Source organism: Marmota flaviventris, chromosome 13 (assembly GCF_047511675.1).
Source record: "Marmota flaviventris isolate mMarFla1 chromosome 13, mMarFla1.hap1, whole genome shotgun sequence".
Taxonomy (NCBI): Eukaryota; Metazoa; Chordata; class Mammalia; order Rodentia; family Sciuridae; genus Marmota; species Marmota flaviventris.
In genome coordinates this window covers 53,633,083-53,660,789 of record NC_092510.1, presented here as the reverse complement: position 1 = coordinate 53,660,789, position 27,707 = coordinate 53,633,083, and the positions used below count along the sequence as shown (strand labels likewise).

At 39.9% G+C, this 27,707-nt stretch overlaps 1 protein-coding gene across 1 annotated transcript in view; it reads left to right on the top strand.

The window, feature by feature from the left end:
* Positions 1-14,853: 14,853 nt before the first annotated feature.
* Saxo1 (stabilizer of axonemal microtubules 1) overlaps positions 14,854-27,707 on the top strand; it is a 28,048-nt gene continuing 15,194 nt past the window's right edge. Inside the window, exons 1-2 of the mRNA XM_027950611.2 lie at positions 14,854-14,861; positions 18,645-18,824. Coding sequence (XP_027806412.2) covers positions 14,854-14,861; positions 18,645-18,824 — 188 coding nt within the window. The remainder of the gene's footprint in view (positions 14,862-18,644; positions 18,825-27,707) is intronic.

Below are 27,707 nucleotides of genomic sequence, written 5' to 3'. Positions count from 1 at the left end.
ATGACAACAGTTATGCACTATGGAGGGTTTCCCCTGGGCCAGGCATGGTGCTAAGTGCTTCACATTTGCTAAGATTTGGGGTTGGTAGGGTCCTTGCTGATGGAGCTTGAAGACTTTGACTTGGTGTGGCTGGACACAGCAGGCTGTGTGTGCATGCGCACTAGCAAAATTTCTTCTTATCAAACTGCTCATTTGACTGCTTTCAGAGCCCTAAGTTTTATATTGGAATGTGCCTGTTGCAAAAGGAAGGTTTATCACGCAGAGTGTAAGATTACAACCACAAGATTGAGAAAAGGGTTTCTGAGCTTGGGGGAGAGTTACAATTAACCTCGTAAAGAGTGCAGATGAAAGTCTTTCCCATCGTTACAATCAAAGACACTTTAGACTCTCTTTCCCCAGAGGAATAGTTTCTTTTTATGGCACGTTTTAAAGTTTTATTTCAAAAACAGTCAGCATCTTAAAGCTGAATGCTCGATGCTCCCCAGGCCTTCACTTACAATGTGTTTTCAGTTTTCTCAATCATATTACCAAGTTCCTGGCTAGGATGTGAGCTGCTGTGCTCACCAACCTGCACACGGAAGGATTTAGCTCTCTACACTGTGGTATTGCAAGAACTCTCCCAAATGGCCCTGCTCTTTTCTTCTGAGGAGAGAGTTCTGAGTCAGCATGGTTGTTAGAAGATATCACCTTTTCAGTTCTCTTATTTTTCAGTCAGGGAAACTGAAGCCTGAGAAAAGATGAACTCCAGTTCCATCCAGTACCCTTTTTACTATACCTAGGTCTTACTGCTCACATCCTAGGTAGGAATGCTCCCCAATTTTGTCATACGGTGGTGTGCACATAGTGGTGTGTCTGTTTTAACATAAGAGTGCAGATGAAAGTCTTATCTTCTCCTAAGTCATAGAAACTGTGACTACTTGCCTTTTGCTGAGTCTTTCATTGAGTCCAAATGTTGCAGGGGGTGACCAGGCATCCTGCTGGAGAGGTGCTGCCGTGCTGCTGGGATCTCTCGGTCACTGAGTTTGCACAGGTTTTTCCCTTCTGACTGCCTGCTTCCCTCTGGCTTTGGTTCTTTCTCCTGGGTCTCCTCTCCTCTGAGTACAATCTCCAGCTTGTCCTGGGTTCTCTTGTTGGAAGAGTTCTGTATGTGCTCCTTAACCACCGTGTGGCCTCTGACAGTGATGAGGCAAAAGCTTGGGGTTCCACTCAATTTGACTTTGTGTGGAGGTGCAGCTCTTGGATTTGTAGTGCATGGGACTGTCATCAGGGTCTTCTCATTAATCACTGTGACTGCCACTTATTCCTTGATCATTCAGCACTGGTTGAGGGTCTAGCTTTGTTATACCTATTAAAACCCCCTGGAAAGCCCCCAGCACCTGGAATAGGGAGAGCAAATGATTCCATTTTAGGTGCCAATTCCAGGTGATGCTAGTGGCTGTGAAGTATAATAAAGTGCTGTGATTGGTAGGGTCTGATGTGTGGGGAAGGGGAGGGATAGCAGGTGTTCCATGTCATCCCTCTCTAAGAGGACAAGGTCTAAACACCTAAGCATGGCACATTGGACTCTCCTGGATCTGGCTTTTATCAACCTGTCCAGAGTCATTTACCACCCTGCAGGCACTGCTCCCCATCACCCATGCCCTCACACCAACAAGGCTTTGAATCTGCCAAACTTCTGCCAGAAGTTCCCTGCCCCTTTTTTCTTGATTGTAGCTTCATCTGCCAACACTTGATTCAAGGCATTACTCATCACTGTGACCACAGTGCCTGATAGGAATAACTTAAAATAAATTAATTTGGAGCTCATTAATCAATTAATTAATCAAGAAATTAATTTAGAGGTCTCAGTCCATAGATGGTCAACTCCACTGCTTTGGGCCCTAGGTGAGGCAGCACACCTCCTCAGAGGAGCGTGGAGGAGGAAAGCAGCTCACTTCATGGCAGCCAGTAAACAGAGAATAACAAGAAGGCTCAGGGAAGATGCACCTTGCAGGACATGTCCCAGGGACCCACCTACTCCAGCTACACCCCATCTGCCTACAGTTACCACCCGGTCAGTCCATTTAAACTAAGATGATCAGGTTACAGATCTCACAATCCAGTCACTTTACCTCTGGACATTCCTGAATTACCTCAAGTTTTATTGGGGATACCTCATGTCCAAACCATAACAGAAGCCTTTCCACCTTTCTGCCCCTCAGTCATACCCCACAAGTACTTTCTTTTCTTTAGTCACTGCATTCTGTGTATTTGTAATATCATTAAAACATTGTATTACAATCATGTAATCATTTGTTTGTTTTCCTACCCAATTATTCAGTGTGAAAATAATATTAAGTGAGCTCCTTCTGGAGTCAGTTGCTGGACAAGGCAGCTTCTCTCTTATATGGCACAGCACTAGACATACATGAGTCCTTTAACCAGGAATGATAATGATAACAGATGAAAAGCAGTCTGAGCTTTGGCTGCTTCATTTTGTTTCAGATTGGGGTGAGTTTGTGTGTCAGTCAGTTTTGCACCATTGTGGCTAAAATACCTGACAAGAACAACTTGGAGGAGGAAAAAGTTATTTAGAGCTTGTTGTTTCAGAGGTTTCAGTCTATGGATGGCTGACTCCATTGCTCTGGTCTGAAAATGAGGCTGTACATCATGGGGGAAGGGTATGGTGGAGGGAAGCTGCTCTATTCAGGGTAGCCAGGAAGCAGAGGAGTTGGGGGAAGAGACCACAGGAAAAATAACCCTTCCAGGGCATGTCCCTATTGACCTACCTCTTCTAGCCATGCCCCACCTGCCTACAGTTACCATCCAGTCTATTCAATGTAGGATGAACTGATTATATTACAGCTCTCAGGATCCAATCATTTCACTTCTAAACATTCTTGAATTAACACAAGAGCTTCTGGGGAACACCTCATGTCCAAACCATCACAGAGCTACTACAAAACAAGACCCCGAAGAAGGTGGTTCCTGTCTACCTGTTTTTTTTTTGTTGTTGTTGTTAACATTTTATTTGGCCTGCAGTGTTCCATGGTGTCTTTGTCCAGTTCTACTGGGATGTACAACTTTCTGGCAACAGTGTTGGTCGCTACTCTAAAGGTGCTAGTGTTTGAGAATGGATGATTCCTCTTTAACTGTGTGCAGCTTAATATTAGCTCTATACATATCTAAAACCAAAAATCATCCTATGAGTCTTCACTAACCCATACCATGGTGACCACCTGTACTCCATAGAGAATATGTAAAAAAAACATTTTGTTAGAATCATTCTGAGAATGGATCTGTCACGTGGTCACTTAAACTTTTCCACAAACCTCATTTCTCTTGCCTATTTTCTACTGTTGGTGACTGAAGAGGCCACATGCTTGATTCTGAAGCTCCAGTCCATGAGAAGTCTTGTGGGGTGTTTTTCATTCTTTTTTTTTTTTACCTGTTTTTTGAGGGTTGGATTCTTGAGTATTTGCTATTGCTGACACTATGCTTTTTAGGTGGGCTTTACTTCCTCGTATGCCCTCTGCATTGGGAATGGTCATAGCCTAAAAGTCCGAAGTTCAAAGTTCAATGCTTAGTGCATTGTGGGCACAAAGAGGAGGAAAAGAGGTAGGGATAGGACAGGAAAAGCAAAGGGAGGAATATGGGCAAAGAGATGGAATTTGATAGAAGTCGAGGGAAGCCCACCCTGGGTATCTGTGACTACTTAGGGGCTGAGGGCTGGGGACTCCAGGTTCTCTCCCACATAGATGTCTTTCTGTGCCTTTTTTGTCTGAGCTGGTTCTCAGATGGTCATGTAGCCCTAGACTGCTGGGTAGCATGATTCCCAACTTCAGTTTTTGAGCCCTATGGTCTAAGGGTGGTTTGTTATAAAGATTAAGTGAAATAATACATATAAAAGTTAAGAACTATGTCTGGTACATAGTACTTGATAGCAGTCTTCACATTGTGCTCCAAGGAATACAGATCTATAAGCATGCATATGCTATACACTTATGAACAAAAAGGCAAAGATCCATAGAGAAGAGTTTTCAGCCAGTTTAGTGGAAATGTATGGTGTTTGTCTCCTCCGTGATTTGAGATAAGGAAAAGAAGTGGGTTACTTTGCAGGGATCAGAGAGAGCTGGGGATTTTATTTTTGTGAATATTAGTTTTTGTAAAGAAGGGCTTTCTACCAGAAATCTAATGTGGAATTAACACACATCACGTGTGTGTATCTGCCTATTTTCTCCTAACACCTCCTCATCCCCTAGAACTTTGCCAGCATCTGGGAGGTCCAGTAAGAAATGCTCTTTAAATCCTCTGGATTCTTCCAGAAGCCCGAGGGGTTTCACAAGTTCTTATTTTAGCTAAAATATAAAAAGTACGTTTTTTTTTTTATGCCAGAAATTTTTGTGTGTTTTTTTTTTAAAGTACCTAAAACCTGGGTCTTTTGTTATTGGTTATTGGTCAGTTAATGGAAAGTAGGAGATTTGTTTGGAGATAGGGGGTCATCTTGAACATTTTACAATGCTGTGTTTATTGAATGAGTAGGTTTTATATACTATAAGTAAACTTTAATTTCCAGAAGGAATATATTGAAAAAGTACAGTTGGAAAGGGATGATTTAAAATTTTCCCTTTGGGCTAAACATCTGAAGAGAAATAGAGAAAAAATCATTAATGAAATCAGAGACCACTTTGACATATTGAATTATGGACACACAGTACAGGGAAGTAATTTCATTCCAGCTGCTCAGCTGTGGTAATAATTAAACTTGAAGTCTAGCCTTCTACTTTTTTTTGTTGTTGGGGGGGTGTCTTATAACAGTGACTTCAGTCCCTAAGAATCAAATACTTGTTTAAAAATATTTATTGTACTCAAAGGAATAAATTTTGTGAAATAAGACTATTTTTCTAAAATCATTCCACTCATTGTTTAAATTATTTTTCTTTTACTTTAATGACATTATAGGAGATTTGGCTCAATTTCTGAAAAGCTCCATAGAGGAGAGAGGAAAAAAAATGTAGATTAGCACTGATAAATCTTTTTTGATGGAGGATACAATAGTTGTTGAAATTTTGGCTATCAATTAAAATTCTGAAGGTTTCAAAAATTGAAGCAAGCAGCATCGGAGCGTAGGGAATATTTAGTTTATAATGGTAAAGTCAGTGGCTTACGAGCAGTGGAGAAAATCCTATTTGAATTAGATGTTGGCCACTGGGTTTAGATCTTTGTCTATGTGTCTTGCTCTGCCACTTCCTGCTGAGAAAGTGCTCCTTTCTGTGGCTTGTCAGGGAGAGATGGTGCTTATTGGGTAGAAAGATGGGTAAGACTAGTTTTGGTGTGCAAGAGCTATTTCCTTTCCATTACCCACAGTCTGAGGCAGGGCCATGTTTAGAGGTGGAAAAGCCCCCAGTAATTTTAACAACTTGGCTTGGAAAATCTGAACCTCTGATATGGAGGGTCAGATGCTTCTGCAATGGATTTTGTGGCTCAGCAATGTGGACATAGCAATGTGCCAGTTAATGGCTTAAGATCAATAGTTCAGTGGACTCCCAGACCTTCCAGTAACTCTGGATGGGACACACAAAGTGTAATTGTACCCCAGAGAGGGATGTGTGAGGTTGGGATGCTTTTCAGGAGAAGATAGATGTAGCTGTCTTGCGAGTCCTATTCTTTGGATCTTTTGGCTTCATTCAAGTTGTAGCTGGTTCACCTCCTGCAACCCAGCGGAGGAATCGAGGTCAGCCTCTCCTTCTACCACTCCCTCCATCTTGATGGATTTGGGGAATAAGCAGCAACAGTGGTCACTGCAGCCAATGCCATTTTATAGACTCATGCAAAACTTCTAGTTCTTTCCCCAAACTTGAAGCTAGGGGAAGAGGAGGAGGAATCTTTCATGAATTGCTTGGGGGTATTTAACCTCAGAGCTGGCAGTCCAGGGTAAACCTAGCTGGTCCCTGTGCATCTCCAAAGGGATGGAAAGCATAGCACCTTGTTATTTATGCAAAATGAGGAAGGAGGCCTGTGTAGTGAGAAATTTTGAAATGAATTAATACATGTGGAGTGGTTGATGTCAGGTGGCTGGTGGAAATTAACATGTTGTCTAGCATAACTGTTATCTTTCTACCTTAATTAATTACATGAAACATTTAACATGTTGGCACATCGAGCCAAACATCTGGGGTTTTATGGATGGTGGCGTTCATCCAACTGTTTGCTCTCCCTGCTTTCCAAGTTAGATCCTTGCTCACTGGGTCCTGTTCACTCATAACTTAGGCAAGAGGCTACACATCCCCAATTCTGAGCGAGGAATTTGTGGGTAGAGGAGGGTCTCATATTCTGAGCAATCAACTTGAGTTTTCCTCAGAAAGGAATTTGACAGGATGAAAAGATCATCCTTGTAGGAGTTAGCAAAACAGGCATTAGTCCTGATTTTACCACTGTTTGTTCTATAATATTGAACAAACACTTACTCTCCTGGGCCTGGGATATTGGTGGTAGATTGGGATCATAATTTCTGCCCTGATTCATTCACAGGGTTGCACTAAGAATAAGACCACATTGCAAAGTTCTAGAAACTGTATGTATTTTATAAATTGTTTATACAAAAATATTTTATTACATGTGTAGGTGTTCCAGCCATTGTGCTTAGCTGGATATTTAATAGTGAACAAGATATCCCAACCCCTGCAAGGAACCTAGACTTGGTGACCGCCAAGCATTTTTAAATGGAATTAATGCTGTGATAAGATTAACCACAGGGTACTGTGCAAGCAACCAAGTAGTGAGATGGTGGGTCAAAGACAGTCTTTGTTTTAAAATAGGGATTAAAGAGAGGACTTGGTTGTTTTTGTAATGCCTGGAAAAGAGCCTTGGAAAGCTTCGTTTAGCACAGCAGCTGGGTTTCTCTGAAATTCACAGGGTACTAGATTTCTTGGGAAGAGAGTGAAACTCCAGTCCAGTATGCAAGCTTGCTGTTTTTTTGGCTGGAGGACACTCAAAGGCCATGTGGGAACAGGCCCAGCGCAGCTGACACTAGCTTCAGAGTGTGAGAAGGGAAGCTCCCTTCTGTTGCTGGCTCTGCACTTATCATCAGCTTAAATCAAGAGGCTGCCTAGTCCCAGGTGGTTGGACTGAAGCCGTATTGGCCTCGAGGGAAGCTCTTGCTTAAGCGGATACACGCTTGTTCTGTGTAGGCCCTGCCTCTTAGGATTTGTTTCCATATTTCCTTAATTTAGAAAAAAATTAAATCTGCAAAAAAGAATAAAGTAACAACGCTGTGTATCCAAATCCCAGCACCAACAATGATGAAGGTTATACTCCATTTAGTTCAACTGTCCCAGGACTCGGAAATCGTGTCATTTTACCCCACATACCTCACTGTACCTCTCTAAAAGAACAGATTCTTCCTTCCATAACTATAATGACATGATCATATCTAAAAATTTGGAGTTTTAAAAAAACATTTCTTTTGCTCCCTTTTTGCCCCAACATTTTATTGTGAATTTCTAACATAAAGTTGAAAGAATTTTAAAGTGAATGGCTATATATCACCTAGATTCTATCATTGCCATTGATGCATCTCTCCGTCTATTTTCCATTATTCATCATCTACCAATTCATGTCAGTGTGATTTTTTTTATATATTTCAAAGTAAATCATGGAGATCAGAAAACTTCCCTCAATAGTTCAGCATTTAATTTATTAACTACAGTTGCTTTTTTCTTTCGAAATAGTTTGCAATGAAATGTCAAGTCATATTTGACATATTTGCTGGGATTTGATAAATTCCTGTGCCTATTTAACCTACATACCAATCAAGATGAAGAACTCTCCAGCATGCCAGAGTCTGTTCCTAGTCAGCCTTTCTCTCCCTCCCATGGGTGACTACTGCTTTATTTTTTCCCAACTAAAGATTAGTTTCTTTTATTCTAGAATTTCATATAAATGATACCCAGGATGATACCATCCATCCCCCAGGGGATTGGTTCTCTAAGAGTTGGAAAGAGAAGGTACCCCTTCTCTCTCTCTCTTTTTTTTTTTTTTCCTGTGCCTCCCTTCAAGACTCAGTGGGTCATTGCCAAAGCCCTGATTTCTCCTGGGGATGCTGTGATCCCCACCTCACCTTTTCAATCCAGTTTTCTGGATTCCTTCCTCTCCTCTCAAATTTTCTCTTTAACTTCACTCACTCACTCACCTCTTTCATTATATCTCTTTGGCCATCTGAGCTCTTGCTCTGTCAATTATTTTTCTCATCAAAGAATCTCTCTTTGCTTATCTGTTCCTCTACTTGCAAAGATGGTCTGACATCATTTCTTTTCCTATGATCCCAGGATGACCATCACATAGTTAATAGTTTCTGGGGTGCCTCCTGGGTAATATCTTGAGTTCCTACTTTACCTTTCTTTTTGCTTTGTTTTGTGGGGTGGGCTGGTACTAGGGATTGAACTCAGGGGCACTCAACCACTGAGCCACATCCCCAGCCCTATTTTGTATTTTATTTATAGACAGGGTCTCACTGAGTTGCTTAGTGCCTTTCTTTTGCTGAGGCTGGCTTTGAACTCATGATTCTCATATCTCAACCTCCTGAGTGCAGGGATTACAGGCGTGTGCCACCATGCCTAGCTCTTTTTGCTGTTTGTGACAAATGTTTCTAAATGGTGATCTCTCATCTCTCACTCCATGTCTTCAACAGTACCAATTTCTTGGTCCCATGAAAAAAAAAGTATTTGCCCTAATACCTTTTGACTTTTCTGTGGCATTTAACTATTGAACACTTAAAATGTTTTCTTTGACTTCTTAATGTTTACTCTTGTTAATTTTTTTTTTATTCCTTAGTCTGTTTTTTCCCCTCTGGAAAATTCTTTTCCATATTAGTAAATATGGTGTTTTCCAAAGTTTTGTTTTTCTTCCTTTTTTTCTTCTCTTCTTGGCAACTTCATTCATATTTTTATGGCTTCGTTGTCATTCCAGATGTCTTCCAAACATGTGATTCCTACAAGTCATCATTTTTGACAGCCTGTGGACATTTCTACCAGGATTCCATTTTCTTCCCTCTGCATTCTTCCTCCCCTTACCTGGTGCCCTTGGCAGACATGGCTAATCAATCATGGTGTTCTCAGTCCTCAAACTTGTGTTCTTAGAATATTTTCAGTGTGGCATCCAGGCAGCCTCTTCTAGTTGGTATATCATTTGCACCTATTTGTCATATTTATGCTAGATAATCTTTAAGGTTGCTTGTTCTCTGACATACCTTAAAGCATTTTGCTTTGCTTCCTATTACCCAGAATCTGTTCTCCACAAGGATATATCATCACCAAATTTCCCAGTTAATCACAGCAATGGGTAGGGTAGCATATGCGCTGGAATAGTACATATGTCTCACACTGTTCTGATTCTTTTTTATTTATTTTTTGGTCCTGGGGTTTGAACCCAAAGGGGCTTTACCACTGAGTTACATATCCCCAGCACTTTTTCTTTTTTATTTTGAGACAGGGTCTCACTAAGTTGCTTAGGGTCTCACTAAATTGCTGAGGCTAGCCTTGAACTTGTAATCCTCCTGCCTCAGCCTCCCAAGTTGCTGGGATTACAGGTATGCACCACTGTGTCTGGCCCATTCTAATTCTTGAAAGATATATATGGATGAGATGAAGGCAGGGAATGTGAGACATCTCTTCTTAAAGCTTGCCATGAAGTTATGTGTGTATGTTCAAAAGTTGTCTTATTTTAGTGTTCATAAATTTATTTTTCATTTGTCTCTTGGCCTCTGGTATATTATAAATACAAGAGAGCAAATTTTAGCAAATTAATATTTAAAAGGTTTACAAAACACTGTGGGTAGATATACATGCATTTCAGGAGTGTTGGCTTTACCTTTCCTAATGGAGTTGATTTTTCTGGAGTTCTTAAGAGGGGAAAAAAATTCCAGAAACATAGGCGCTCCTCTTAAGAGGCCTTGCCTTTAGCATTTCAGAGTTCCTGCTGTTCCAGCCACCCTAGAGTCTTTCTGGGCTGTTGGCATAGATGATGACTTTTATGACTCAAGGCTTGGCCATTGTTGTCACCTCTCATAGACTTAAAAGTGCATTTTCTATACCCAGTGTGTTTTCCTTGCATAGCAGCTGTGATAGCTCATGAGATCCCATCTACAGGGGAAAAGGAAAAAATAGGCTGCAAATTCTTTAAGGATTTGAACTTTGTGTTTTCAGTTGGATTTAACATGGAAGTCATTTATGTGGGATGTGATATGGCCCTGGGGTGAAACCTGCTACTGACCAGCTGTGTGACCCTGGGTAGTGATTTGATGTCTCTTGGTCAGCATTCACATCTGTATGATGAAGTGGTAGGGCTGACTGATCTCTAGGGTCCTTCTAGGTCCAGCATTCTGTATTCTTTATTTTTCTGGTTGTTACTGTTTGGCTTTATCTAATGACAGCCTCTTGTTTAGACAGCAAAGAAAGTTCCAGGGAACAACAGAGTTTCAAAGAGCTGTTGGAGTTGCATCTATTTGTTGGTCTGTAATGGGAAGTTTTCAGGGCCAGTGGGAAATAGTGGGGGATGTACTGTCTTGGAAAACTCTGAGTGTAGGTGAGGTGACTTTGAAGTGACAGGTCAAAGGCCTGCCTATTAATTGATTGATGTTAAGTTTATCAGGGCAGCCAGGGAATAGAAGTATTTGGTACAGGCTGGCATCCTGTTGAGCCACATACATGGCTATGCTCAAGAGCACAGTGTTTGAAACCTAGGTTCTGGGAGTCTTGGCTTCATCACTTTCTGGCCATGTGGTCTTGAGCATGATAACATCTCCTAAGGTTCAGTTTTCATGTTTGTAAAATGGGGATGACAATAGCACCTCTCTCATAGCATTGCTGTGAAGCTTAGTTGAGAGAATAGATAAAAATTCTCCCCATATGCTGCACAGTAATTGCTCTGTAAATGTAGCCTATTAATCACAGAATTCTTGTCTTGGACTAGGCTAGGCATTTCACTTCCAGTACCTTATTTAATCCATATAATCATATTAAGTAGTGGGAGTTGTTATTCACATTATTATGGAAGAGAAATTTGGAGTTCAGAAGAGTTAGGTAATTTTCTCAGCATTAACAAGGAGTTGGGATTTAAGGTAACATTGGAAACTTTGGCTCTTGCTGCCTTTGAAGTCCCTTTGTACTCTGTGCTCTGCCTCTTTTTCATTGTGGACAGTCAGGTGATTCTAAAAGGCCATGCTGGAGGCAAGTTATCAATATCCACAGATGGTGCTTTCCTTACAAATAGGTAGGTTCTAAAAGACCCATTAGAAATTCATTTGCTTGAAAAACCCAAAGTTATATTATACTAGGTTCTGTTTATATTGCCTGTTGGTGGCAGGAAAAATGCCATACTATTGTTTGATGAATAACATCATTTGCAACCATGAAAATACTTAACACTTATTTTTGTGCAAGGAAGTACAGAAGATAAAAGATCCTAACAGTCGAAACACTGGCCAGAGCAATTAGACAGACGAAAGAAATTAAAGGCATAAAAATAGGAAAGGAAGAACTTAAATTATCACTATTTGCAGATGACATGATTCTATACCTAGAAGACCCAAAAGGGTCTACAAAAAAACTACTAGAACTAATAAATGAATTCAGCAAAGTGGCAGGATATAAAATCAACACGCATAAATCAAAGGCATTTCTGTATATCAGTGACAAAACTTCTGAAACGGAAATGAGGAAAAACACTCCATTCACAATATCCTCAAAAAGAATAAAATACTTGGGAATCAACCTAACAAAAGAGGTGAAAGATTTATATAATGAAAACTACAAAACCCTAAAAAGAGAAGTAGAAGAAGATCTTAGAAGATGGAAAAATATACCCTGTTCATGGATAGGCAGAACTAACATCATCAAAATGGCGATATTACCAAAAGTTCTCTATAGGTTTAATGCAATGCCAATCAAAATCCCAACGGCATTTCTTGTAGAAATGGATAAAGCAATCATGAAATTCATATGGAAGAATAAAAGACCCAGAATAGCAAAAGCAATTCTAAGTAGGAAGTGCGAATCAGGCGGTATAGCGATACCAGACTTCAAACTATATTACAGAGCAATAGTAACAAAAACAGCATGGTACTGGTACCAAAACAGGAGGGTGGACCAATGGTACAGAATAGAGGACACAGAGACTAATCCACAAAGCTACAACTATCTTATATTTGATAAAGGAGCTAAAAGCATGCAATGGAGGGAGGATAGCATCTTCAACAAATGGTGCTGGGAAAACTGGAAATCCATATGCAACAAAATGAAACTGAATCCCCTCCTCTCGCCATGCACAAAAGTTAACTCAAAGTGGATCAAGGAGCTAGATATCAAATCAGAGACTCTGCGTCTGATAGAAGAAAAAGTTGGCTACGATCTACATATTGTAGGGTCGGGCTCCAAATTCCTTAATAGGACACCCATAGCACAAAAGTTGATAACAAAAATCAACAAATGGGACTTACTTAAACTGAAAAGTTTTCTCTCAGCAAGAGAAACAATAAAAGAGGTAAATAGGGAGCCTACATCATGGGAACAAATTTTTACTCCTCACACTTCAGATAGAGCCCTAATATCCAGAGTATACAAAGAACTCAAAAAATTAAACAATAAGAAAACAAATAACCCAATCAACAAATGGGCCAAAGACCTGAACAGACACTTCTCAGAGGAGGACATACAATCAATCAACAAGTACATGAAAAAATGCTCACCATCTCTAGCAGTCAGAGAAATGCAAATCAAAACCACCCTAAGATACCATCTCACTCCAGTAAGATTGGCAGCCACTATGAAGTCAAACAACAACAAGTGCTGGAGAGGATGTGGGGAAAAGGGTACTCTTGTACATTGCTGGTGGGACTGCAAACTGGTGCGGCCAATCTGGAAATCAGTATGGAGATTCCTGGGAAAGCTGGGAATGGAACCACCATTTGACCCAGCTATTGCCCTTCTTGGACTTTTCCCCGAAGACCTTAAAAGAGCGTACTACAGGGATACTGCTACATCGATGTTCATAGCAGCACAATTCACAATTGCTAGACTGTGGAACCAACCCAGATGCCCTTCAATAGATGAATGGATAAAAAAAATGTGGCATTTATACACCATGGAGTATTACGCAGCACTAAAAAATGACAAAATCATAGAATTTGCAGGGAAATGGATGGCACTAGAGCAGATTATGCTTAGTGAAGCTAGCCAATCCCTAAAAAACAAATACCAAATGTCTTCTTTGATATAATGAGAGCAACTAAGAACAGAGCAGGAAGAAAAGATTAACATTAAACAGATAGATGAGGTGGGATGGAAAGGGAGAGAAAAGGGAAATTGCATGGTAAAGGAGGGAGACCCTCATTGTTATACAAAATTACATATAAGAGGTTGTGAGGGGAATGGGAAAATAAACAAGGAGAGATACGAATTACAGTGGATGGGGTAGAGAGAGAAGATGGGAGGGGAGGGAGGGGGGATGGTAGAGGATAGGAAAGGTAGCAGAATGCAACAGTCACTAGTATGGCAATATGTAAAAACGTGGGTGTGTAACTGATGTGATTCTGCAATCTGTATTTGGGGTAAAATTGGGAGTTCAAAACCCACCTGAATCAAATGTATGAAATATGATATGTCAAGAGCTTTATAATGTTTTTAACAACCAATAAAAAAAAATTAAAAAAAAAAAAAAAAAGATCCTAACAGAAGCTGGGACACTATAGTATAGTAGGGTAATCATGATTGACAATATTTCATTGCTTGCTTCACAATAGTTGAGAGGATTTGGAACGTTCCTAACACAAAGAAATGACAAAGGTCTGAGGTGGTGCCTATACCAGTAACTCTGATATCACTATTACATATTGTATAATATGTATTGGAATATTATGCTCTAACCCATAAATACGTTCAATTATTATGTATCAGTGAAAAACTTAAAAAATAAAAAGTTTAGGTCTTGAAAATAAAGATGGCTGAAAAACTAAAGAGCTGGAGACATACATAACACCACGCATTCTTTAAGCAGAGAAAATGTCACAGCCAGTAACTATCTAGTGGGATCATCAGTAGCTTTGTAGGGAGCTTGGGGTGGGCACAAAAATTGGTGGCATCTGAGATGGGGCCTTGAAGAAAAGGATGCATTTCTGCAAAGTGGAATGTCAAGTGGTGAGCAGATGTGGGAAGGATTGTAGTTGCATAAAAACTGAAGCTTGATGCTATAGATTGAGGTGAATTACGGAAAACTCCTTTATTTTTCATAAAACTCCTTTATTTTTCTTTTAATGCCTTCTGATTGAATCACATGAAGGCGAGTTATGTAAGGAAGAGACAAATACTATGCTAATCAACAAAATTATCTCCAAGCATCTTTGTTTTCCTCTATTTTTAGAGAAAACTTTTATTACCCAAGTGCTTCTAGTTCCTTTGAACTTTCAAATTCTAGACCTACCCTTTCCAATAGGGAAGCCAGTATAAGTATGGCTAATCCAAACTGAGGTGTGCTACAAATGTATAGCACAGACTAGAGTTTGAAGAGTAAAAATAACTTGTAAATAATTTTTATACTGATTCCATGTTGAAATGATATTTTGAATATGTTTATATATAATTAAAATTAATTTCACTTGTTTCTTTTTAATATTTTAATGTAACTACTGGAAAATTAAAAAATGAATTGTATGGCTTGCATTCTATTTTTATTGGATGGTGTTATTCTAAAGGTACCTATTTTTTTTTTAAAGTACTTAAAGTCTTGTCATGCATTCTAGGGTTACCTGAGGCCCAGATGGCTTAAACTAGCTACATGTCAGGAATGTACTTGGTCATTCAGATGTGACTGAGGCCTGTAGCCATGGCAAGGTAATGAGCATCCTTCTGAGCTTCTGGTTTTTCATCTGCATAGTGAAGACATTGGATCAGATATTCTCCATGGCCCCTTTCAATTTTAAAATTCTATGATTCTAGTTTGGAGTTGAAGCTGAGAGCCAACAATTACTAGCTTTTTCTGAGTTTCATCAAAGGATCTCTCCTACTCCCTTTACCAGGTATCAGAGAAAGTCAGGATATTTCCTTTTCCCTCTGGAGTAATAAATTCTGGAGTGGAAAGACTTCAGAGAGTTCTGGTAGATTAAGGTGACCCCTGCCCTCCCCTTTCATCGTGTGCCTCTTGGTGCCATCTGGGTTTGTGTGAGTATGCACCTGAGTGAGGTGGCCAAGGCAGCTGGTAAAATGATTCTAGTCCCAGCTTGAAGAGGTCTCAGTTCTTTACTTCATGGCCATCAAGTCTACTTTTAAATACTCCAACTGTGGTGATTTCACAACTTTCTTTAGGCACTAACTTGTTCCATTAAAACTGAGAATCCAAATGTCTTTCCTTTTGAATCTACCAATAGAACAAATCAGTCATTTTCCTTTTCCTGATGACTTTTAAATGTCCTTCTTTTAGCAGTTCTACATACTGTTTAACTGTGTGATCATCCAACCATTAAATAAATATATTAGATGTTGGACTAGCTTCTGGGACATGGAGATTTCAGACTTCGTTTTTATTTTAAGGGGTAGGGTAAACATGGGTCTTGGTGGGTATTCAGGCTGTTATGGGTACAGTTAGGAAAAGGAGATGTTACTATGAGCAAATGTGGACAATGAACATTTATGGATAATTGTTTTTAATATTTCAAAGTGAGGCAAGGCTTCAGTTAACAAATAATAAGTCAAATAACACATGTCCTATAAATATAGGTTGATATAATTCCATTTAATGGAATTTCAGCATCTGGTTGGAAGTTTATTGCTTCCACTCTCAGGATACTGCATTGCAGTATTTTGCAATTAAATTTATTTTTCTTTTGGAATAAGCACAGTGTGTTACATTTAAAAAATTAACAATATGGAAAGGGGGTATGAAAATGTAAATTGAACTGGTTCAAAAAATAGGGACACTTAGGAGGGAATATATGGCTATGACTCCTGAGTCCATTTTATTGCAAATGCTTGATTCTAAGAAATCCTTAGTAAAATCTTGACTTTTCTCTTGGAGTTCAGGGGAGAAAATGTAGATAAAGGTATTTTTTGCTAAGCAATATTTCTTTGTTTTTGATTTGAGGTTTGTAGAAATCCTAAAGTAATAGGGTACTAACTGGCTCAGACTGAAATCTCAGATAACTGCATTGATTATGAGCACAGAAATAATGATAATATCTAACATTTATATACAGTGGGAAATGGTGGTTTTGTTTATTTGTGAACATATCAATTTATCTCTTGAGTGAACAGAAGATATTTTAAAGTATCATTAATTAATGCACCAATTAGAAGATATTTTATTAATAAGATATTATATTTTATTATGTAGAATGTAGTCAGCTTTGTTATAAAATGACAATGATGTGCACTCTGAAAAAAGAAAACTAAACTTTTATTGATTGTATTTAATACTGGAAATTTTAGGTATTCATACAATAAGGACAGGATACATATGGAAGATTTCCCTGTAAATAGTTAGGAATACAGTATTCTTCGCTTATTGATGATTACTCAGTCAACCACAGTCTGAAAATATTAAATGGAAAATTTCAGAAGTAAACAATTCATAGGTTTAAAATTATGTGCCATTCTGAGCAGTGTTATGTAATCTATCACCATCTCACTAGGTCCATAACTCATTCTTTATCCAGCATATGTCCATGCTGAATGCGCGTTGCCTACCTATTAGTCACTTGGTAACTGTCTCAGCTTTCAGGTCATCTGTTATGGTATGAAGTACATATTTTCAAGTAGCCTTTATTTTATGTAATAGTGGCCCCAAAGTTGCAAGAGTAATGATGTTAGCAGTTCAAATATGTCAAAGAGAAGCTGTGAAATGATTCCTTTAAGAGAGAAGGTGAAAGTTCTTGACTTAATAAGGGAAAAAATATCATAGACTGAGGTTAAGAGCTACAGTAAGTTATTGTTAATTCCTTACTGTAGCTTAAGCTTTATCATAGACATTATGTCTATGAGAAAACAGTATAAATAGGGGTGAGGACTGTCTATGGTTTCAGGCATCCACTGGGGTCTTGGACTGTATCCATACGGGGGAAGACTGTATCTAAAATATTTACCACAAATCAATAGCACTTTTTAAATAAAGATAATAGTAAACGAGACAATTTTATAGCAATTTAAGTCTTTTCCTAATACACAAATGTACAAATGAGAAGAAAACAGATAGGAACATCTCTGAAGGTACTTGTTAACATGCAGGTCTTTTTATGTGATCATACGTGTTGGTAATTTCTGAGGGTGCAGAGAGATGCGTAGAACAGCAATGGTGGCAGCAACACATGGAAGTATTGGATTTAATGACAACAGGAGCATCATGCCAATTATTGCCTGGAAAATAGCTTTCTATTAAGCAATAATGAGTTCTGAGTCTCTTTCTCTTTGATTTTCTCTCCTCTCCCCATATGTTACCCAAGTACTATATATTTATGTAATTAAAATGTAAAAACAATTCCATGTCACTCCTTGTTGTGACTAAGTTGGAAATCACTAACCTGGAGTTTGTGCTGGTGCCTGATGACTAGAGGTGCCCCAGCTGGCCTGTAGGGATTGTGTGTGAGCACACAAATAATTTAGCTGCTGTTTACTTGGTTGTTGAGAGCTCCAACAGCTGCCCGTTGTCCTGCTGTAAGTAGAATCAGTTTCATTCATTACCATGCTTGTAAAATGGAAAAAGCTCATTATAAACTATAACTTTAAAATATTATCTATTTATCACTTTCTTAATTCATTTACATACTCAGTCATTCATTCGATAGGTGTTCACTGATGCCTACTGTGTACAGGATATGAAGTAGGAGGGATGCAGTGTGAACACGGCGGGGGAAGGTCCTGAGCCAACAGATGAGATAGACAATAAGTAAACTCACAAACAGATGTGCCAGTAGCAGATGGCAGTAAGCCACAAGAAAGGCACATGCAGGGAGAAGAGAGGGAAGATGTGTGTGTGGGGTGTTTAGGTGTAAGATATAATCAGGGTAAATATTTCTAAGAATGTCATAATTGAGGTGAGACCTGAAAGAATAAATGAATGAAACTTTTACCATGAAAATGATTTCACATAGTAAGTGGTGTCCAGTGGACTCAGAACTGAGGCAGTTTTGCTTTGCATGATACCATTTGTATGGAACATGAACCAATCAGTTAGCAAAGATACTAGCTGGGCCCAAAAGTGAAGCCTTGGAGAGCCTCCTGTTAGGTCAGTAGTAAGCCGTTAGTTGCCGGGTGTTGTTGGAGGCCTCAAGAAAGGGTCTGTGGCAAGTAGAGCTGCACTCAGGTCGGGGGCCATAGCCATTGATATATTGTTGTGGTGTGGAAAGACTTTCAGTTTTTATGCAAATAGTGTGGCATTTGTAACAGCTGAGTATCAGCAGTGCTCGTTTCTAATTTTGTGGCTAAGGTATTTGACCAACAGCAGTTATAGACTATGGTTCAAATTCTAGCCACTTCACATAGTTTAGTAGGGAAAAGTTCTAGTTTTCAAAGGAGGCAACCAGAAGGTTTTATATCTGGGTCACATTTTGAAAGATTGTGGAATTATTAAACTGGATGTATTCCTCCCTAGAAGGTAGCCAACTGAACTCCCTGTGTCTTTTATAGGCGGCATCACTGTCCACACCTCCCTACCAAGATTTATGATCAAACACAGAAACCATGTCTTCTCTCTGAATATACGGAGAACTACCCTGTCTACCACTCTTACCTGCCCAGAGAGTCCTTCAAGCCCCGGAAGGAATACCAGAAGGGGTCCATACCGATGGAAGGCCTGAGCACATCAAGGTGAGGGCAAGTCATGCTGGTGTGTGAATGTACAGCACTAATGCAGTAATGTATGGTACTGATGTGTATGTTCAGGTACTAATGTACAGCATGAGTGCACTAATGTACAATATTAACATAGGATATAGATGCTGTAATATTAATGTAGTATATCTCTGAAAGAAAATGTTGCATTTATTAGACCATGTAGTTGTTCCTAAACCCACTTTTAAAGAGAGAGAATTCTTGCTTACTGAGGGGGTGGGGGTCAAGGGAAAGGCCAAAATGGTCTATATAATAAAGGAGGAGGGAAGTTAAGTCAAGTAGTAAAGGGAGGGAAAGACAAGGGAGGTTGATGCAGAAAAACAAGTTTTGGGTTTCTTGAGAGGTTTCAGGTCAGTTTGGATGATGGTGGTGGTGGAAGTGAATTGATAATAGAGAAAGCATGGCCATTTTTTTCAACTATGCTATAGATTTTGAATTGGGGTCTCCTTGAATGTTCAAGAAATATGAACAAAGAATATATTTCTTTTAAAAATACTCTTGATTTGCTCTAGTTGACTTTCAAGTTAAGATTGGATGGATCTGGGTCTGTTCAGAAGTAGAACCACATGGCTCAGTGTATAGGTGTTACAGAGGTATCTGTATTGAGGTGAGGTCAGGGAAATGCTCAGTCTGAGCATCCTTCTACATGTTCCAAGATTCTAGCTGAGTCTTCCATTGACAATTTGACTAGTGACTGTAAGGTCAGGCAGCGGCAGCGACCAAAAGGAGGAAGATTAAAAAGGCTGCTGAACCAGTCTTTATTGAGATTCCACTCCCGGGTCTAACTCTATCAGACTGACAGAGCCAGATAAGAAGAGGGTCTGAGAAGAAACCGGGCAGGGGGCTTGACTGGACTGAAATTTTATGGGGCTTAGGGCAGGAAGGGAGGGCTTGGGTTAGGAAAAGGGGTTTTTAGAGTCCTTTGTCCCACTGGGGTTGGTCGGGGGAGCTGGCTAATATCCAGGATTGGCCAAGAGACACTGCTGATTGACAGGCGGTTCCGTAGGTGCCTGATTGGTATTTCTTTCGTGTGCCTGGACTGCTTGATGCTTTATTCCTAAGTCACCTTCATCAACCTGACAGTGACCTCCAGGTGGTGATGCCTGGCTGGTGGTTCTGTAAGGTAGGGACATCTTTGAATTCAGGGATTCTCAGTTGCTGTAGATTCATCTAGAGGTGTGACCTGAAGATTGATGCCTTCTGTGCCTTCTTATTTCTTATCCCTAAAGGGCAGACTTGCTGTGGTATGAAGGTAATCGTGTGTTGAAAGTTCCAGCACAGTGCTTGTATGTTACAGGTGCTTAGGATCTGGTGACTTCTTTTCCTTTTGTTCTCCCTTTGCCTCCTAACTTTGTGTTCTTCTAGTGCAGATTCCAGATGGCCCAGGTGAGACAACAACTTTTCCTGAGGATAGGACTAGAAATATCTTCCACTGAGATTTTGAGTTGGAGGCATTCTTAGGTTCTAAAAACTGCATTCTTCTAGATCTATAGAAAGTCCATGTCTGGATCAGGGGATTGAGGACCCATAAGGGGAGAACTGAAAACAAGGGATTTTTGAGCCTGGTGGCAACCGTTGGATAGGAGCAGCATGATAATGGGAGGTAGCTAAGGCCTTGTCTGAGGCTTGACCTAGATTAGATCAACGTTAAGTAAATATATTAAATAATTTGGTTTAAGCACAATGTTTCTGGGTCCTGATACATGGAAAGAATAGCCTTTTCAAACTATATTTTACTAAGCAATATGAATCTTACAGTTTGGGCTTCATTTTTCCAAGAAAACAACTAAAGATTTTTGAAGACCATATCAAGAGAGATGAGCCGTTCCTGAGCATTGTTGTTTTTCCTTTTAAGAACCGTGGGCATCACGTGGTTATCTCAATAGATGCAAAAAAGGCACTTGACAAAATACAGTACCTTTTCATGTTCAAAACACTAGAAAAACTAGTGATAGTAGGAACATACCTGAACATTGTAAAAGCTATCTATGCTAAACCCAAGGCCAACATGGTTCTAAAGGGAGAAAAATTGAAACATTCTCTGGAAAAAATTGGAACAAGACAGGATGCCCTCTTTCACCACTTCTACTCAACAAAGTCCTGGAAACTCTAGCCAGAGTTGGACAGAAGAAAGAAATGAAAGGGATACAAGTAGGAAAAAAAAAAAAGAGCTCAAACTATCCCTATATGCTAACAACATGATTCTATATCTAGAAGACCCCAAAAACTCCACCAGAACAATTCCAGAACTCATAAATGAGTTCAGCAAAGGAGCAGGATATAAAATACCCCAAAATAAACTGCATTCCTATATATCCCATAAATACCCATAAATAAACTGCATTCCTATATATCAGTGATGAATTAACTGAAAGAGAAATCAGGAAAACCATCCCATTCACAATAGCCTCCAAGAAAATGAAATATTTGGGAATCAATACAACAAAAGAGATGAAATACCTCTATAATGAAGACAACATTAAAGAAAGAAATTGAAGAATGTAGAAGATAGAAAAATCTCCCATGTTCTTGGATAGGCAGAATTAATATTGTCAAAATGACCATACCAATACCACTGGTTATTGGTGACAAGTTCTGCTTCCTCATATGTTGAAGTTTGAACATTAGAGAAACATGCTAAGGCAAGCATATAAAGCAGTGTTTATTCAAAAAGGGGTAACATAGACTTCTCCCAGGAGGGAGAAGGGGACCATAGCTGGTATCCTGGTATCCCAAGAAGTGAGGTGTTCTGCCCTTTTTACATGTCCTAGGCTTCCTTTGTTCTCCTGCCCTCTTCCCCTTATCTTTCTCCCTCCTGCGTACATGACTAGGCCCAGGAATGCTGGTGGGATGGTCAAAAGGTGAGAAACTGCTAGACTGAAGGGGGAAGGGCAGGATGGTGCAGCCCAGGACACCTTAATTAACAGATTTATAGCTCCCTATAGGTGGGGCAATTCCTGGGACAGGTTACCTTAGCAACAGGTTGGAGCAGGGTGAGGTTCTTGATAAGGGTGGAGAAAGGGCTCTAAGAAATAAATATATCAATCCCTTAGGGCACAGTCTCCAACTTTCTGGACTCACTCAAAATTGGCCTCCTTGATCTGACCTAACCTGACTTGATTTACCTATCTATACTGACTGCCTATCTAATTCTGGCTTCAATACTACCAAAAACACAATCCAGATTTAATGCAATTTCTGTTAAGTTTCCAGTGATGTTCTTCATAGAACTAGAAAAAGCAACGATAAAATTTATCGGGAAAAATAATAGGCCCAGAATAGCTAAAGCAATCTTCAGCAAGAAAAGTGAAGCAGGAGGCATCCCAATACCAGACCTTAGATTATACTACAGAGCTATAGTAACAAAAACAGCATGGTATTGGCACCAACAGATATCAAGATCAGTGGTACAGAAGAGAAGACATGGAAAGAAATCTACATAAATACAGTTATCTCATACTAGACAGAGGTGCCATAAACATACATTGGAGAAAAGATAGCCTCTTCGACAAATGGTGCTGGGAAAACTGGAAATCTATATGTAATAAAATGAAATTAGACCCCCAGTCTCTCATCCTGCACAAAACTGAACTCTAAGTGGATTAAGGACCAGAGACCCTCTGCCTAATACAAGAAAAAGTAGGCCCAAATCTCCATCGTGTCAGCCTAGGAACTGAATTCTTCAAGATTCCTAAAATGCAAGAAATAAAATCAAGAATCAATAAATGGGATTGTATCAAACTAAAAAACTTCTTCACAGCAAATAAGAACATGAAGAGAGAGCCTACAGAATGTAAGAAAATCTTTGCCTCCTACACCTCAGATATAGCATTAATTTCCAGGATATATAAAGAACTAAAAAACTTAACAAAAAACCCCAATATCAATGAATGTGCAAAGGAACAGAGCAGATACTTCACAGAAGAAGAAATATGAATGATCAACAAATATATGAAAAAATGTTCAATATCACTAGCAATTAGAAAAATGCAAATTAAAACCACACTGAAATTTCATCTCACTCCAGTCAGAATGGCAGTTATCAAGAATACAAGTAACAATAAATGTTAAGGAGGATGTAGGGAAAAAGGTACTTTCATATAGTGCTTATAGGACTGCAAATTGGTGCAATCACTCTGGAAAGTAGTACAGAGATTCTTCAGAAAACTCGGAATGGAACCACCATTTGACCCAGTTATCCCATTCCTCCGCATATACCCAAAGGACAAAATCAGCATACTCTAGTGATGCGGTCACATCAATGTTCATAGCTGCTCAATTCACCACAATCTATGGAAACAACATAGATGCCTGCCCTTCAATAGATGGATGGATAAAGAAAATGTGATATATATAAACAATGGAATATTACTCAGCCTTAAAGAAGAATGAAAATGGATAGAACTGGAGCTCTCATGCTAAGTGAAATAAGCCAATCCCAAAAAACCAAAGGCTGAATATTCTCCATGATGTGCAGATGCTGAGTCACAATAAGGGTGTGTGTGCGGGGGGAGTTGAGGTTCACTGGTTTGGACAGAGGGGAATTTGGGAAGGGAGAAGTTGGGAATGGGAAAGATAGTAGAATGAATCAGACATAACTTTTTTATATTCATATATGAATCCACACCCAGTGTAATTCCATATCATGTACAACCACAATAATGGGAAGTCATACTCCAGGTATATATGATATGTCAAAATACATTCTACTGTCATGATTAAAAAGAACAAATACTAAAAGAACCATGGGCAACTCTAGGGAAGAGTCCTAGACACATGGGAAAGACCCCAATTGGTAGAAAGGGATGAGAGTAGTGTTGAAGGATGACTTGTCAACATCATCCTCTGCTATGTGCAACTGTTCTCATCTTTTTATATACAATTAGCAGGAAGTGGAGAGCTCCTTGTGGGATGTAAAGTTATAAGCTTCAGATATTGTGGTATTAGGGATCTATTTCCTGTTCTGAAAGTATAAAGGTGCTTTGAGCTTTAGTGGTTGGGAGATGCTTTTTGTTTGTGGCCTACGGCTTAGGATAACAAAGACGGGCCCTCACTCTGGGGCAGGACCACTGCTCCGTGGCCTAGCTCTGAGGCCCCCAGATGTATCCCACAAACCCTCCCTTCTGATGGTGCTTTGCAAAACAAAACTTAGCCTCTGACCTGTCCTAAATTATTCCTACCTTGTGTCACTTACAATAATAAACACATTATCCAGAAGGCCCCTGTGCTCCTGCCAGAGTCAGAGTAACAATAAATATAACTTACATTAAGATGCAGCTAAAGGGAAGGGGGGAAGTTACTGAAAGAATTTCTAAAATGTGTTATTAATGATCATAAATGCTTTAAAAAAAAGCGGTAGAATCAAGCTTACCCATGGCGAGGACAAAGAGCAGACATGGGTCTCTCTTCTATTTCCTTCAAAAAGAGAAGCCATGAGGAAAGGATCCAAGGGCATCTCTTCTCTCCCTTGCACCTTCATTTCACCATTTCTCAATCCTGTGCCTGCCATGCTGGGCACTAATTTTCCTGAACTGAGAATAATGCTGTGCTCCTTCCAGGAAATGTAGGGAAGCTGTTATCTGGGTGTTCCACCAGAGGCTTCTGGGGGAAGGAATGGGTCAGCCCTGTGCCTACATACCCCTGGATCTGCACAGATTGTCACCCTTTGCCCCTAGGACCCCTGTTTCCATAGCATCTCACCCACTTCCCTATCTAAAGGCCAAGTCTGCTTAGTTTCTGAGGCTGGACACAGGGTTCCCACCTGCTGAATGATAAAGTCATGTGGCCCAGGGCTTGGCTGGCTTGGTGATTAAGCCCAGACACAAAAAACACCTGGTTTCTGGAAAGGTTATCATCCCAGCATGAGGCACAATTGCAGCTGCACACAACTCTCACTGACTGTAAATCTTGGGGATTTACAGCAGGTGCCATAAGGGGAATGCTTGAGATTTCAGCCCTTCTTACTATGAACGTTTCTTGAAGCCCTTGGTTATTCTCTTGCATAGTAGGATTTACTTTTGGTTCAAATAGCTCTCAGATCAATTTATGAACAAGGGGTTTGCACTTCAAGCTTCATTTCCCCGTAGGCATGTCATTATGTAAAACACTTGGGCCCCCCTCTTGGGACATTATTTCTGTGAACTAAACCTGCTCCCTAAAGATGGGGAAAAAAGAATAATCTCAAAAAAGAGGTGAGTCTTCAGTGGTATTAGGTTTTTATTCTAAAAGGGAGGACCATGGGTAGAAGGGGCAACAGAATTGGGTTTGACTGGATGGGTTTGGCTAATAGGCAGAGGATAGGGAGTTGGCAGCATAGATTCTTTCATTTATCAATGGGATTTCTTAATAAACTAGAAGAGAGGGAAGCACCAAAAGAGGGTGTTTGGTATCCTTTCCAAAAGTCATGAAAGAAGCAGCAAGAAAGTTGGTAGTAGGTTGAGTCTTTTCCCAACTTACTGGATTTTATACATCTTCTGATCAAGGGCAGTCTATTTCTCTATTCAGAGCTATTCCACTGGGAATATACTTATTCCCCTTGATAAGGTTGGGCCTGAGCATGGATGAACACAAAAGAGCAGGTAAGCTCTCAGCCCTGGACTTGCCTGGGCAATTTTAGAGCCTTTGAATTGTCTTTGATGATATGCATCCTGGATTAAATTTGTGAGCCAATGTTGTGGAGACTCCTTTTTCTTTTTTACATTCCTCTGAAGAGCATTTTTGTTTGTTTGCTTGCTTGTTTATCAGGAAGGTAATACTTGATTGGACTTTTGAAGTAAGAATTCCATGTTTTGGGTGGCAGCTCAAATAGCAGTTCCATCCTCTGTGACCTAAACTTGCTCCCTAAAGATAAAAGTCCTGAGCATGGTTGCTTAAAGTCTGCCCTGTGCAAGTGGAATCCATGTTAAGAGGAGTCCCTCCTCTTGCCAAGGCAAACCTCCTACACCCTTACCTGAATCCCCTCCCTCTAAGGATTCTCTTCTGAGGACCATCTCAGAAGTGGGATCAGGCAGAGATTTGGACATAGTTGTATGCAGAATTTTGGCTTCCTGTCCTTGGTTCTTTCCTTTTCAGGATTTCTTCCTTATGTCCTATAATTCATGGTTGCTTCCAATTTGGTTTTCTTGTTCTTCAGTCAATAGAGAGAATAAAGAAACACTGGCCTTTTAGCTGCCTGACTTGGCACAGACTGGAGCCTGCCTTCAGGCTGGGAGCTTTGAATCATAAGCAGTTAATGGAAACTTAACCAGTGAAGACTCGTCCAGAGCCAATTCCTTTTTCCACCTGTTGGCTGTCCTCCAGAATCTGCCTATTTTGATCATTCTTTAGTGCTTTCAGATAGTTGAAGATTTTTTTCCTCCAGAGTTTATGTGAAGTGGTGACAGATGTTAGCTTCTGACTTAGTAGTAGCATTGGAGGAGTTGAGGGTAGAGGAGAAGAAAGGCACTTTGAATCCTGGAGGGCACATATTGGAATCCCGTCTGTTTCAGTGAAGATGAGAAAGACTCAGTGTGTCCAGTCAGGATCAGAGCCAAGATTTGAGAGAGTGATTCAGCCAAGGGATTTTTCTCAGTGGCCTAGAAAGGGCTCCCCAACTTGCCTGGGTACCATATGGGCTTCCTTAGAAGGGTGCCTTTTGACCCCTGGGAAGTTTAGAAATCACATGTGGAAATAATGAAATAAATCAATGGACAAAGAGATAAACCCTCTAGAGGAGAAAAAGACAAACCATGAGGAGTGTGAAGTCCAGAAAGGGAGTATTACAAAGATGAGAGGATAGATGACTCCAAGAGGGCACGGTGGGAAAAGGATGAGAAATAGTGATGGACCTGGAAACAAGGTTGTACTTGATGGCTTTGGTGGGTGTGGGGAGCAGCATTAGATGGGCAGGGTATGAGTGGAGGTGGGGAAGGCATGTAGACCACCCATGGACAACACTTTCAGGAAGAGAGGAAGGGGAAGAGGAGAAGACTGGAAGATTATAATAGAGTCCAGTGAGGGTTATGTCTATTTTCTTTAAGATGGAAGAGACTGGAACAGGTTTGAATATGGACAGAAAGGAGATAGATAAGTCAGGGAAAGAAGTGAATACATAGGATGCAGGAGATGGTCCTCAGAAGAGAATCCTTAGAGGGAGGGGATTCAGGGTAAGGGTGTAGGAGATTTGCCTTGGCAAGAGGAGGGACTCCTCTTAACATGGATTCCATTTTAATATGATGGGTTCCTTGGGCACTATAACAAATTCTGAAATTTGCATGAACATTAAAAATAGTTTTCTTTTTTCTAAAAAGTGTTGCATGACCTATTTGTCATGGTGAAAATCTCCATTTCCCACTTCCAGACTCGTGACCTTAGGTAGCTGTTATGCTATTTCCTCTTTTGTCAGAGTCTTGTCAAACACCTTTCTTTAGCTTTGCCAAATGAGTTGAAGTCAAGTTGTTATGACTTCCCCAGCAGGGCCACTTTAACCTTTGCTTAACTCTGAGGTTAACTCTTGGCCTTCCATACTCTATAACTTTTATAGCTACTTACCTCAAAGAAACTCAGGTCTTTAAGCAATTTTTCCCCTAGGTTCATAGTCACAGTGGGCACAAGCACTGGGGAATATACCACAGAAAGAAAGGGAAGATTTGGTGTTCTCTTGTTGGGCGGGGGCTACTAAATTTGAGCAATTTCTGGGAAGAATAAAGATTTTCTTTTACATGAACTGTGAGATTATATGTGATTGGGGGACATGCATTTATGTTGTGGCTAATGATATGTTTCAGTGAATGTTCTCAACATAAAAACATAACGAGGGAACACATAAATTCTGATTAGATTCACTTATAAGCCACAGTAACTGTTTTGGGGTAAGATCTA